At 49.2% G+C, this 13,237-nt stretch overlaps 1 protein-coding gene across 1 annotated transcript; it reads left to right on the top strand.

The window, feature by feature from the left end:
- The first annotated feature begins 288 nt into the window (after window positions 1-288).
- Window positions 289-9,349, top strand: TRIM25 (tripartite motif containing 25). Its single transcript, XM_054170919.1, has 10 exons — window positions 289-940; window positions 2,025-2,120; window positions 2,750-2,983; window positions 4,114-4,369; window positions 4,864-4,939; window positions 5,167-5,174; window positions 5,271-5,375; window positions 6,029-6,055; window positions 7,219-7,314; window positions 8,160-9,349. The coding sequence occupies exons 1-10, from the start codon at window positions 332-334 to the stop codon at window positions 8,690-8,692; spliced, it is 2,040 nt and encodes a 679-aa protein (XP_054026894.1). The 5' UTR covers window positions 289-331; the 3' UTR covers window positions 8,693-9,349.
- The last annotated feature ends 3,888 nt before the right edge of the window (window positions 9,350-13,237 follow it).

Here is a 13,237-nt window from a genome sequence, read left to right as displayed (position 1 = left end):
GAAGGTTGGACTCGATGATCTTAGAGATCTTTTCCAACCGAAACAATTCTACGGTTCGACGGTAAATGCAGTCGGCGGCAGCCCCGGGGGGAGCAGGCGGACGCGAACGCGCCCGCAGCATCCCCGTCCTGGCCGTCCTGGCGCCGATCCTCGGGACAGAGTCGGGGGCGTCCGCAGCTCCGCGGGCGGGCCGATCGGTCCCGGGTCGCTGCCAGAAGCCGGTCCCGGATCCGCCGCCCCTCCTGGCGGGGCGGGAACCAGCCGCGTAGATTCCCGGAAAGCCTCAGCTGCAGTTTCGTTTCTGGTGTCCCGGGCAGCAGAAGCTGGAGCAATGGCGTCGATGTCGGAGACGAGCCTGGAGGGCCTGGAGGAGGAACTGACCTGCTCCATCTGCCTCTGCCTCTTCAGCAGCCCTGTCACCATCCCCTGCGGGCACAACTTCTGCACCAGCTGCCTGGAGCTCACCTGGGAGGGGCTGTCGGGGTCCTTCAGCTGCCCGCAGTGCCGGGCCACCTTCAAGAGCCGCCCGCAGCTGCAGAAGAACACGGTTCTGTGCAAGGTGGTAGAGCAGCTCCAGGGCCGCTCCGGGGTTGGGAAACAGGAGGAGGAAGAGGAGGAGGAAGCATCAGCAGAGCGGGGCGGGGAGGAGACCCCCATCTTTTGCGATAGCTGCCTGCAGGCTCCGGCCGTGCAGACCTGCCTGACCTGCACCGCCTCCTTTTGCGCCGAACACCTGCGGCCACACCAGGACAGCCCTGCCTTCCGTGCCCACCAGCTGTGCCCGCCGCTGCGCGACCTGCAGCAGCGCAAGTGCCAGAAGCACGACAAGCTCTTCGAGTTCTTCTGCAGACAGCACGGCAGCTGCATCTGCTCCCTCTGCCTGCTCGAGCACAAGCTGTGCCACACCAGCCCCTTGGAGGTAGCCAAAGCCAACGCTGAGGTGAGCAGTGGGGAGCTCTCAGCTCTGCCCAGGGCTGAAGTACTCTCCGAGGGGCACCCCAAGCATCTCTTTGTTCGCCCAAGGTCTGGCAGGTCCCCGGATGCTGGGGTAGTGGGCTGTGGAGTGCTGGGGGAGGCAGGACCAAGGCCTGGACTCCTAATCCCCCTCCTGCCTTTGGTAAATCGTTACTGCCCTCCAACGCGGCACCAGCACAGCCTGAGCCTTTCTTTCCGTGTTCCTCCTCTCTCCAAGATGGTGCCCCAGGGGCCCGGAAAGGCGTCAGGGAGGTGACTGCCAGCTCCTGCCCTGGGCTGGGCTGACTGAGAGGGCTCTGACCTCCTGGGGTCACCAGCAGCTCTCAGCCTCCTCCGCTTGCTGTGCAGGCTTTGCTAAGGGCCCTACCCAGGCTGCCCGAGGGACTGTAGGCAGATGTGGCTCTGTATCACTTTTAAGAAGCAAAGAACTGTAAAAGTAGCCCAGAGAGATCTCTTATTACATAGATGAAAGGCAGGAGGAGGTTTTCCACAGATTGGCAGGGAAGAAAACCTGGGTTCCATGTCTTACAGCACAGCTGAAGGTGGGGCCTTGGTGAGAAAAGCATGCTTGAAGGGGGCAAGCTCCCATCTGTGTGCTGACCCTCAGAAGTCCTCCCTGATTTAGTTTAGCAGCATCTTGAACTAAAGGAGCAGGTTACTGAGCAATAAAAGTGCAATTACACGAGAGGGGTGGATAACAGCATTAAGGCAGTGTCCAAGTCCAGCCTGAGAGATAAGGTAACTGTGTCAGCACTGGGAGCTGCTGTGCTGCTGAGAGCAGCCAGTCCTTAGCAAGAGGGTGAGTCAACGGCAGGCACCTTGCTGTTGGGAGAGGTGGAGCTGCAGGGAGGGTCTTGCCTCCACAAGCCATATGTGCAGGAGATGACTTTTACATCGTGGCAAGTGTAAGGAGCAATCCATCTTAAACCAAGAGTGCTTGGTGCTTCCAACAGTTGGTTAAAACTTTCTGTTGTAAACTAGCACAGCCTGACCCAGAGCAGCCACGGCAAATGCTGCTCTGAAATGCTTATGGATTTCTTCTGTTGCAGTTGGTGCTGAAGAAGAAACTGGTGGAGCTGCATAACCAGAGTGAAAGGACTGCTCAGTTGATAACAAGGGTGAAGACAAACCAAAGCCAAGCTGCTGTAAGTGGGGGACAGCAAAATACCTGCAGGTTGCTTGATGTCTACTGGCCACTGTGTGGTGCCTGTGCTCCTGTGACAGCAGTGGCAGGAGAAGATGTGACTGGGAAGGAACCAGAGCCAGGCAGCTCTGTGGGAGATGGAAGCAACTGTGGAAGGGCTTTGTACCCCCACTGCTGGCACTCCCAACACTTAATGGGGCTCAGACACATCCTTTCATGTCACACCAGCAAGCACATGTCACTGCAGCCCTAGCTGAAGGATCAGTGAGCAGTGCAGAAATGTGGGATGGCTCTTCCCCATAAATGATCACCACTCATCCTTGCCCTTAGGTGATGGTCAGGGATGCCATCTGTACTGGGGGCTGCATCAGGTACCATCCTTTCTGAACCAAGTGGTAGAGACCAAGAAACTGAGGAGCTGCCAGTGTAGCACTTCTGTGAGGATTGTCTGGATTCCTTGGGAGCAAATGAGTTTTCTTTCCAGACTAAATACATGGATTTAATGGTGCCTGGCTCAAGTAGTTGAAACCTGCATGTTCCTCGAGGGCTTTCTTGTAGTGGTAGTAAGCAGTATTTTGTCCACAAACTGTGCTTTTGAAACTGCTGTCTGTCTGTCCTTGTCTGCTCCAGGAGACAGCTTCCAGAAAGAGAGATCTGATCAGAAGTGAGTTTTCAGAAATTAAAGCTTTAATTGAAGAAAAAGAAAACAACACCTTGAAAGTCATTGCAGATGAAGAAAAAAGAGTTTACAATAAGTTTGATTATGTTTGCGGTATCCTGGGAAATAAGAAGAAGGAAATTCAGTCTCTGACAGATCAGATTGAGATGGCCCTGACTGAAGGTGATGATGTTCTGTTTTTGAAGGTAATATGTCCTTAAAAGGCAAATCCAGACCTTCATGTCTCTAGACTGCAGAATCACAAAAGCCTGCTGTGAGAGTCCTGCTCTCTAGACACCTTCAGTCCAATGGTGCAGCTGTGTGCCTGCTAGGACAGCATGCACTGACCAGTACACAGCTACCAGTGAAAGAGTGCTGGGCTTTGCTACCTAGCCCCACTTCAGCCACTACCTCTGCCACAAGCAGAGGGACCAGTGACTGAGAGAACTCTTCCAGAGGTGCTGCACCTCTGTGCTGTGGTGCTGTCTAGTAGATCTTACTGCTTCAGCTGAGAATTTACGCCTGTGGGTTGCAGCTGAAATGCTGCCATGGGTAGTTGTGGGGGGAGAGCTGGGCTTTCTCTCACCACCACATAATTTATTGACCGGGTGGAAACACCAATAAATTTATGTGGTGATGAGAGAAAGCCCAGCTCTGCACCCCACAAAGAAACCACAGCTAACTCAGTCAGAGAAGCAGAAATGGATAAGAGCTATATTTACAAGCAGGATGAAATGCAGATTAATATATACACAATATACAATATCTACAATATATACAGAAATATACAGGGAAGAACGTAATACAGAACACCTTTCCCTCCTCCAAGAAGAGGGGTTCCCCCCCCTGCAAGTGTACCCCCCTTCTCCCCTTTCCTCCCTATTTTCCCAAAAAGGGTTAGGGAGAGAGAAAAAGGTAATTATTAAGGAGGAAATTCTGTTAGCTCAAAGCGTATGCAAGAATTAGTTTCTTATCTGTTAGTTGAAGGTCAGCACCCGACAGAACACAGCTGTTGCTCAGAGAGACTGAAAAACACAGACTGAACTGACTGAGATTCAAACTGAACTACAGCTAAAAATTTAAAGTTGCATTCTACCAATTAGTTTAGACTTATCTTTGTTTTCATTTTAATACCAAAACATTCAGCCAGAGTGTTCCAGTAACTGTCCCTTTCTTAAAGGCACAGCCTAAAACTTTGGTCAATAGTGTCTGACTGTAGCCTTTGCTCCTTGGAGATGAATGCACAACACCCCCCCCAGTTTTAAAGCAATCTGGTTGTGTTTTTCTGTCTTCTACACAAGGTGGTTCTCATGAGATCTTCCATTTGTCATTTCAGAGAGCAACAGCACTGCAACGCACATCAACTAAAGACGCCTATGTTCCCACAATTGAAATGGACCAAAACTTGATGCATTCCACTTACCAGGCTGCCGTTAACCTTAAAGACACTGTGAAGCAATCAGTGCCTCAGTGTAAGCAGAGAAAAAAAGTGGAAAGTACCCTGTCAGTGGGAGAAGTGGCATTTGCTGCCATGGCTTTGAGCTCCAATGAGGAATCTTCCCCCTCCAGTGCTAATATCATTAAAAGAAATGGTACAGCAAGTAGAGTTGGTTCCTATAATCCCTGTCTTCCAGCTTCTGCAGCCTTCTGTTTCCACACCAAAATGCTGCAGTCTGGGCTAAACTAAGAGAAGAAATGTCCCACTTTAATCTATAGATGGAAAGGCTGCTGTGATGCTGTAGCATCCTTCTATAGAATATAAGAGGCTTCTGGCACAGCTCAGCCTTTATTCCTCACAGTAATTTATTTATGCAGCAGGGTTGGTTGTTAGGATGTGGATTTGATGCTTCACAGTGCTAGGACTATGGTTACCCAGCTGTGAAGCTGCTGCTGGTGTAAGTGGTGTAGAACAAAGCTCTACTTACCAGGTTAAACAGAACTATCTTCTGCACGGGGGCATGGGCTGGCTTCTGCACTGAGGATCACTTTAGTTCTATCCAGCTAACTGCAAAATGAGGTTGGAACATGTCTAAATCATGACTGTTGCTGGCAATGCAAACCATAACATAAAATATCTTCATTGCAGCAAACCCACCCCCTGTGAAAGCTAAACCCACTGCAGCACCTGCTGCAAGCAAAACTGCTGGGAAAAAGACACGTAAGTACTGAAGACCATCATCTCCTCCTGACCATCACCCCCTCCTAGCCATTGTCCTCTCCTAACCACAGCTTTACTGTTAGCTAAGAATCCAAGCCGCCACCTGGGAGCTGTGGTGGTGGGGTTGGGGATTCTCTCCAGTAGCACCTTGGCATGGAAGGGGAGGGAGGGTGGTTGGGGCTGCTCAGTGCTGGATGCCTGCTGAGGTGTACGATGGTTGTGTCCATGCAGGCTGGAAAGCAAAGGAGAGACTCGCCTCCCTCTGGTTCTTGCAGGGTAGTTTTCATTTGAAGTAAACATCTGGTGGCTTGTTTGATGGCTTTGTGTGCATTGAGTCCTGCTCATGAGCTCTTCACCTTCTGTTTCTTTTCTTTCTTCCCCGCAACAAGACAAAGTCCTTCAGCAGACTCAAGGCACCTCACAGGTGGAGGCAAATACCAGTAAGTGGTGACTAATGACAAACATTTTGCTGGCCACATCTTGGCTGGTCTGAAGCTGGGATAATGGAGACAGTCTCAATGGCAGCTTATGCTGGGACTTTGCATGCCATTTTGTCCAGATACCAGCATTAATGCAGCCCTCTGGCCCATCTGGGAGATCTTCCATGTTTTCCTTTGAAATAAATCTGTGTGTTAAGAAACTGCTTCTGCCCCTTCCACTGAGCTCTTGACACATGGCCCACCCCATTCACAAGGGCTGGGTGTGGAGCACTCAGTGGGGTCTGCTGGGGGTGCTGGAGTTGAGTGGACTTGCAGCTCCTGCATGAGAAGTTTTGTTGTAACAAGCAAGGGAAATATCTGTGTGCCTCGTAGGGACAGGATTATTACCACCTGCCTTAACAGGCTCCATCCTGGACTAGAGGTGAAGCTTCTTCCAGGCTTGTGACCCTGTGAAATAGGAAGCAAATAGTAGATTGTCCTTCATCTGTATGAGTGTACTTGCATGTGGCTTCAGCATGCTGGACTGTCAGCTTCATCTGATGCTGCAGCTTCAGAAAAAACATGATGATAGTGTCACAGCTGCCACAGTCCATCGGTGCCCCTTCAGTCTCAGTAGAACTCACAGTTCTCTTTTTCCTTTTTTTCCTCTCCAGAGGAGAAGAAAAAAGCTCCTAAAGTTGGTGAGTCCAAGCTTCCAGCATATTTACTCTTAATTTTCATTGACTGCTCTTAAAAGGGTAAGTAATGGTCACTAGTTCTGGTGTATTTAGCAGAAGTCCAACCCTTGCTCTGAAAAGGCTCTTACTGGTCACTGTGAGAGCCATCAAATGCTGAAGGAGGTTTTCCAGAGACAACAGGGGGGTTCCAAGCTCAAGCAACCTGAGCTACTGTTCACTCTAAGCTTGCAGGGACCTCACACCTCTAGATCACAGAATTGCAGAACATTAGGGGTTGGAAAGGACTGTGAAAGCTCATCCAGTCCAACCCCCCTGCCAGAGTAGGATCACTTATACCAGATCACACGGGAACACATCCAGACACATTTGGAATGAATCCAGAGAAGGAGACTCCACAGCAAGAGTGGAGCAGCCTGCTCCAGGGCTCTATCACCCTCACAGTGAAATTTTCCCTTCTGTTACCATGGCACCATCTTGCCCCCAGTGGCCCTTGTCCTGTCCTTGGACATCCCTGAGCAGAGCCTGGCTCCATCCTCCCCACACTGCCCCTGCACATCTTTATCAACAGGAATGAGGTCACCCCTCAGGCTCCTCTGCTCCCAGCTCCAAGCCCCAGCTCCCTCAGCCTGTCCTCACAGGGAGATGGTCCACTGCCTGCAGCAGCTTTTTGCCTCTCTGCTGGACTCTTTCAAGCAGTTCTCTGAGGTTCTTCTTGAACTGAGAGGCCCAGAACTGGACACAATATTCCAGATGTGGCCTCACCAGGGCAGAGTAGAGGGGGAGGAGAACCTTTCTTGACTTACTAACCACTTCACTTCTAATACACCCCAGGATGCCATTGGCCTTCTTGGCCACAAGGGCACATTGCTGGCTCATGGTCATTCTTCCATCCACCAGGACCCCTGGGTCCCATTCCTGTGCGCTGCTCTCCAACAGGTCAGTCCCTAGCCTATCCTGGCTCACAGGGTTGTTCTTTCCCAGGTGCAAGACACTATACTTGCCCTTGTTGTATTTTATGAGATTTCTCCCTGCCCAGCTCTGCAGCCTGTCCAAGTCCTGCTGAATGGCATCACAGTAGATGTCCATCCAAGCTGAGTGTCTGGGATGATGTCCCATGCAGGCTTTCTTCCCAACTGACCAAACTCTCTTTTCTTCTTCCAACACACCACCAACCACAGGAACTCCAAGTGCTGCAGCTGCTGTTTCAAATAAAGAGCTTATGGAGAGCTTCATGAAGAAACCCAGAGAGGAGCTTTTGCAGTGTAAGAGACTCAATGATACACTACTTAAAGATGAACTTCCTGCACCTCCTGCCCTGCTCTTACATGCCCTCTGTGGTTATCTGACAAAACTACTTTTGAGGGGGTTTAGTTAGCCTGGTAGGCTGCTACAAAAGGAGGAAATTTTTGGAGGAGAAGGGGGCAGGTTTCCAAGTGGTTCTTTCACCAGATCAATCAAGTCTATCTTTGATTCTCAGGTATCTTTCCATAGGCAAACAAAGTTTTCTCAGTAGTGGCTTTGGTTTTCCCACAGAATGATTGTATCAGGGTAGCCTTGAAACATGATGTGCCCTGAAATGAAGGCTTTTACATGAGCCCACAGTGGCTTGCTTAAGATGCTATTCCAGATGGTAGCATGGTACATAGCTTCCACTGACACATCAGCCATCCTCTTCTCCCAGCATCTGTTTGGCTGGGGAAGGAATCCCCCAGGAGTGCAGGAGGGAAGGAAACCTGTCCTCCATTTGCCTGCTGTGTAAAACAGAGCTGCAGATGAACCCAGCAGTTGTTATTGGGACTAATTACTCCTGGGGAGATTCCCAATGGAATCCAGAATAAAATGTTCCCCTATGAGAACAACTGGACACTGGAATAATCTCCCAGGGGAAGCAGTGGTCAATTTAAAGACTCAGCTTGCCAGGATGCTAGGCCAGCACATTGCAACTCCATTGTCACCTAGAAAGGTTCAATCAAATGATCCCTGGGGTCCCTTCCAACCTGGCATTCTGTGATACTGTGGAGGAGAGCAGAGCAGGGAGATAAACACACCCAGGAACAAGTGCCTAGGCAGGGCCCTTCAGTCCCTTCTTCGCTCTGTGTCGCTGCAGATGCTGCTAACATCACCCTGGATTTCAACACCGCTCACGACAAGGTGATTCTGTCTGACAAGTACACCAGGATGGCAGTCTCGGACACCCCCATGAATTATACCTACCACCCTCAGCGCTTCATGGATTGTCCCCAAGTGCTGGGCTTCCAGTGCTTCAAGAGAGGCATCCACTACTGGGAGGTGGAAATGCAGCAGAACAACTTCTGTGGCATTGGGATCTGCTACGGCAGCATGGACCGGCAGGGCCCCGAGAGCCGCCTGGGCAGGAACAGCAGCTCCTGGTGCATTGAGTGGTTTAACTCCAAAATATCATCCTGGCATGATGATGTAGAAAAGTGCCTGCCCAATGTGAAGGCTACCAAGATTGGGGTGCTGCTCCACTGTGAGGGAGGCTTTGTGCTCTTCCTGGCTGTTGGGGAGAAGCATAATGTGATCTATAAGTTCAAGGCCCAGTTCTCTGAAGCCTTGTACCCTGCCTTCTGGTTGTTTTCCAGTGGCACTGTGCTTTCGCTCAGTGCAATGAAAGATTAAGGCCTCAGATCTGAGTGTAGTTTGCAGATAATCAGTCCTACAGCAACTCTTCTTTAGTCTAAAAAGTCTCAAAGATTCTATGTTTCAGATAAAAAAATGAGTAGCTTTTTTAAGCAGTTTGGGGAAATCTGCTGATGCTTTGGTCTGAATTGCTAGTGCAATAGTGATTTAGTATAATGTATGTATAGTATGATTTAGATAGTGATTTAGTAGAAATGTCCATGATGGAGAGGAAAAGCTACACTGAAAGGTTTTGCAAAGACCCTAACTGTCCTTCTAAAGCAAAGTGATGGTACAAACCATTGTCAGATGTCTTCAGTAGCCACCGTGGCTTCTGTGGTTTGCTGTAAAGGATCCCCAGAGTTAATATTCCAGTCTAAATGTGTTTTGCAGGTAGCCAATAGCCCCTTTGAGAAAGAAACAGGAAGAAGTCCTTGACAAATTCAGGTTCCAGGCTTTGAGGTACGACTCATTGTTGCCTTTTTCTCTATAGGCAGACTGTTGTCCATCATCAGGGTTTGCAGTACACAAGTTCTGGGTGTATGGCTCCATGAGATGGTGCAGTCAATTGTTACTAAGCTCGGGTCACAGGACCTGAAGTTATAAAAGGCAACATGACAAATCTCAGAATGGAAATGCAGCGGCTTTTACAGAGTTGATGGAAATAAATGACATCAACTCAGAAACTGGGAATATACCAGCAAGGGTTCAGGGAGGCATCCTGCAGAGCAGGGCTGTGCACCCTGTGATAGCAGAGCTTGTTGGATGAAACAGTTTGTCTCCTGTTCTGCTCCAGAACATGTTTCACAGCTTCACACTGCAGGCTCTTCAGAGGGATTTTTACTGTGCTGAGGAGTCCAAGGAGTGCATTTTGGGCTACCCAGGGAGGTGGTGGAATCACCACCCCTGGCGATGTTCAAGAGGGGATTGGACGTGGCCCTTGGTGCCATGGTTCAGTCATGAGGTCTGTGGTGACAGGTTGGACTCAATCTTTGAGGTCTCTTCCAACCTTGGTGATTCTGTGATTCTTAGCTTTCACAGGGAGCATAAAGGTGCTGGTCACTTAAAGCAGGGCCTCCTGATGTAAAGCCTCTCTGTGAGGCAGGATGTTCTTTGCTGGTGTATCTTTAGTTGTTCAAGTGGAAGAAACTGGATTTCCTATGTGCTATTGGGACTCTGACTTGAGGAGTGTCTAAACCCTCTGCACAATGCTATTTCCTCTCTGCATGAAGCTTGTGGGTAGACAGGTGAGGCTTCTGAAGCATGCAGGGAGTCAGCACAAAGGAGAAGGGTTGGGAATGGGTTTTACATTCTCGTGGTATGCTTTGCTTTGGCCTGTGCTGTGTCTTCAGAAGTCCTGGCCACATACAGAGGAATCTGGACCTCTGCATTTCTTTCTTCCAACTTCAAAGCCATCAGTAGGCAGCCAAGGTGTTTGGGGCTCATAGTTATTTGGGCTGCGCCTTGTTGATGCCTCTGGAATTGCTATCAATAAGACATAGTTCTTATTTTTAACTCTCATTTCCTGTAGTAGCCCATGAAGGGAAATTCAAGTGAGAGTTTTCCTCTACTTTGATTTGTGAAACTTCCCCTCAGGGCATGTGGTGAAATAAGCCACAAAGCTACTGCTGGCAATTTGGAAGGAAATTGTTAGAAGGCTCAGAAGAACCTCTGTGACTACGTCTCAAGGAGACTTGCAGGAATTCAGGCTCAGTGCCTCAGTTTTTGCTTGGTTTGTTAAACTCCTGGTACTTTGTCAAGGATAGCATCAGTCTGACAAGACACTTCCTTTTCTTGGGGCAGAACAGGATAGGAAATGTCCCAAAAGGGCCACGGCTGTGTCTGGAGGAGTTGTACCATCTCAAGGGTCTCAGCTCTCCAAAGCACAGTCCAGCACTGAAACTAGCAAGCTAAGCAGAACACTAAGCAGAGGGAGGCTGTGTCCTGCCTGGAGCCAGTCTTTCTTCTTCCCTGCACTTGCAATTTTTCAGCAGTGAGGGACAAGAGCAGTTCCCTTTGAAACATTCCATCCCTGCCTGGCTGTGCCACAGGGCTGCAGATCCTCTCAGAAGGGTGCTGAAGGAGTGCTCTGTCCCCTTGCTCATGGAAAAAATGGTGTTCCAATGGTTTGTGCAGTGGACAAAGTCCACCTTTCCTGTTGCTTGCTTCTTGCCTTTGAAGAGGTGTCAATATGAACCCCCAAGTCTGTGGGATGCTTTAGCCACAGTCTGGAGTGACACTCAAGCAAAGTGGAGCAGCTCCTACTCTACATTGGACCAGGTTTGATTCTCTAAATGTGGCTTTGGTATAGGACCAACAGTCTATAACACAGGAGGTGCTGTGGATTTCCACAGGCAGTGGCACAAGCCTGCTGTTGTAGTCCTGATTCTCTGGTTTGTTTGTCTCCTTTTGTGCCATGAATGACCAGAGAGGATAGGAGTTTCTGTTGATTCAGAAAGAGATGGGAATTGCAGAACTGCAGTGCTGCAAACTGTTGGTTTGTTTAGCTTTAGATATCTTGGATATAGCAAATTATTGGGGTGATAGAAAAAAAATCAGTCACAGCATGATAAATAATGGTTCAAAAGCCTCTTCAACACAAACTGGAGTGATTTTGCTTAGCCATTAACTATCAAAGTTGCACTGCTTGTAACCAATGTGTAGATGAAAGCCTGTGTTTTAATTATACTTCTCTTTTTCATGCTATAAAAGAACCCAGCTTAGCCAGTCTAGAAAAAAAGAACTAATTCTGGTGTTAACAGAATCATAGAATCAATAAGGCTGGAAAAGACCTCAGAGATCATCAAGTCCAGCCTGTCATCTAACACCTCATGACTAACTAAACCATGGCTTCAAGTGCCACATCCAATCCTTTTTTGAATATCTCCAGAGACGATGACTCCACCACCTCCCCAGGCAGCACATTCCAGTGGCCAATTACTCTTTCTGGGAAGAACTTTCTCCTCACCTCCAGCCTAGACTTCCCCTGGCACAGCTTGAGACTGTGTCCTCTTGTTCTGGTGCTGGTTGCCTGGGAGAAGACACCAACCTCGACCTGTCTACAACCTCCTTGAGGGGCCCAGAACTGGACCCAGTACTCAAGATGTGGCCTAACCAGTGCTGAGTACAGGGGCACAATGACTTCCCTGCTGCTGCTGGCCACACCATTTCTGATGCAGGCCAGGATGCCATTGGCCTTCTTGGCCACCTGGGCACACTGCTGACTCATGTTCAGCTGCTGTCAACCAGTACCCCCTGGTCCCTTTCTGCCAGGTTGCTCTCCAGCCACTCCGACCCCAGCCTGTAGCACTGCATGGGGCTGTTGTGGCCAAAGTGCAGCACCCAGCGCTTGGACTTGTTGAATGCCATCATGTTGGACTCTGCCCATCTGTCCAGCCTGTCAAGGTCCCACTGGAGAGCCCTTCCACCCTCTAACAGATCAACACCTGCTCCCAACTTGGTGTCATCTACAAACTTACTAATGGTGGAGTCAATCCCCTCATCCAGATCATCTGCAAAGATATTAAATAGGATTTGGCCCAACACTGATCCCTGAGGGACACCACTAGTGACTGACCTCCAGCTGGATGTGGCACCATTCACCCCACCTCTCTGGGCTCAGCCCTCCAGCCAGCTCCTGACCCAGTGCAGAGCGCTGCTGTCCAAGCCACGAGCTGACAGCTCAGCCAGGAGTTTGCTGTGGGGGATGGTGTCAAAGGCCTTGCTGAAATCATACCTTTGGTGATGGAGTCACCATCCCTGGAGGTGTTCAAGAGGGGACTGGATGTGGCACTTGAAGCCATGGCTTAGTTAGTCATGAGGTCTTGGGTGACAGGTTGGACTTGATGATCTCTAAGGTCTTTTCCAACTGTACTGGTTCTATGATTCTGTGAATGAAGTCCAGGTAGACTACATCCACAGCCTTCCCCACATCCACCAGGCAGGTCACCTGATCATAGAATGAGATCAGATTGGTGAGGCAGGACCTGCCCTTCCTAAATCCATGTTGGCTAGAAAGCCACAAGGATGTGGTTTTGCTTTATGCTTTGCATTAAATGATTTGCATGCTAATGTACAAGTAGGAGAAACTCTTGCTCTCTGAAAATATCATCATCTGTTTTAATCCTTTCTTCAATGAAACACATCAATAAAATACTGCAGTTAGGAGGAAAAAAAGGAAATGTTTATGTAGTCTTGAACCTGCTACTTGTACTCATTTATCAGCCATGTACTTCAGTATCTGTTCCTTCATATAGATGTGCCAGCTGGACAGCCTTGGCAGGGCAGCAGCCATGCATTTGATGCCATCTGGTTTATGGCTGTGCCTGTCACTGGGTTAGAAGTTAACTCTTGTTGATTTCTTTTTCAGCTGTAGAAGTGTAAGGATCATGGTAGTTTGAATTCAATAAATACTCAGTGCAAACCCTAACTCAGTGTTTTGTTCTGTGCTTGAAATTGAAGCAAGCTGGAAGGCAGAACAAGGATGCTAGAGGGTACAAAGTGGTCTTTTCCTGCATAAGTCACTGAGTTACACAAGCACTGGGG

This window comes from Dryobates pubescens, chromosome 20, assembly GCF_014839835.1.
Source record: "Dryobates pubescens isolate bDryPub1 chromosome 20, bDryPub1.pri, whole genome shotgun sequence".
NCBI lineage: Eukaryota > Metazoa > Chordata > Aves > Piciformes > Picidae > Dryobates > Dryobates pubescens.
The sequence above is the reverse complement of the archived record's forward strand: the minus strand, read 5'-3'. Positions and strand labels throughout refer to the sequence as shown.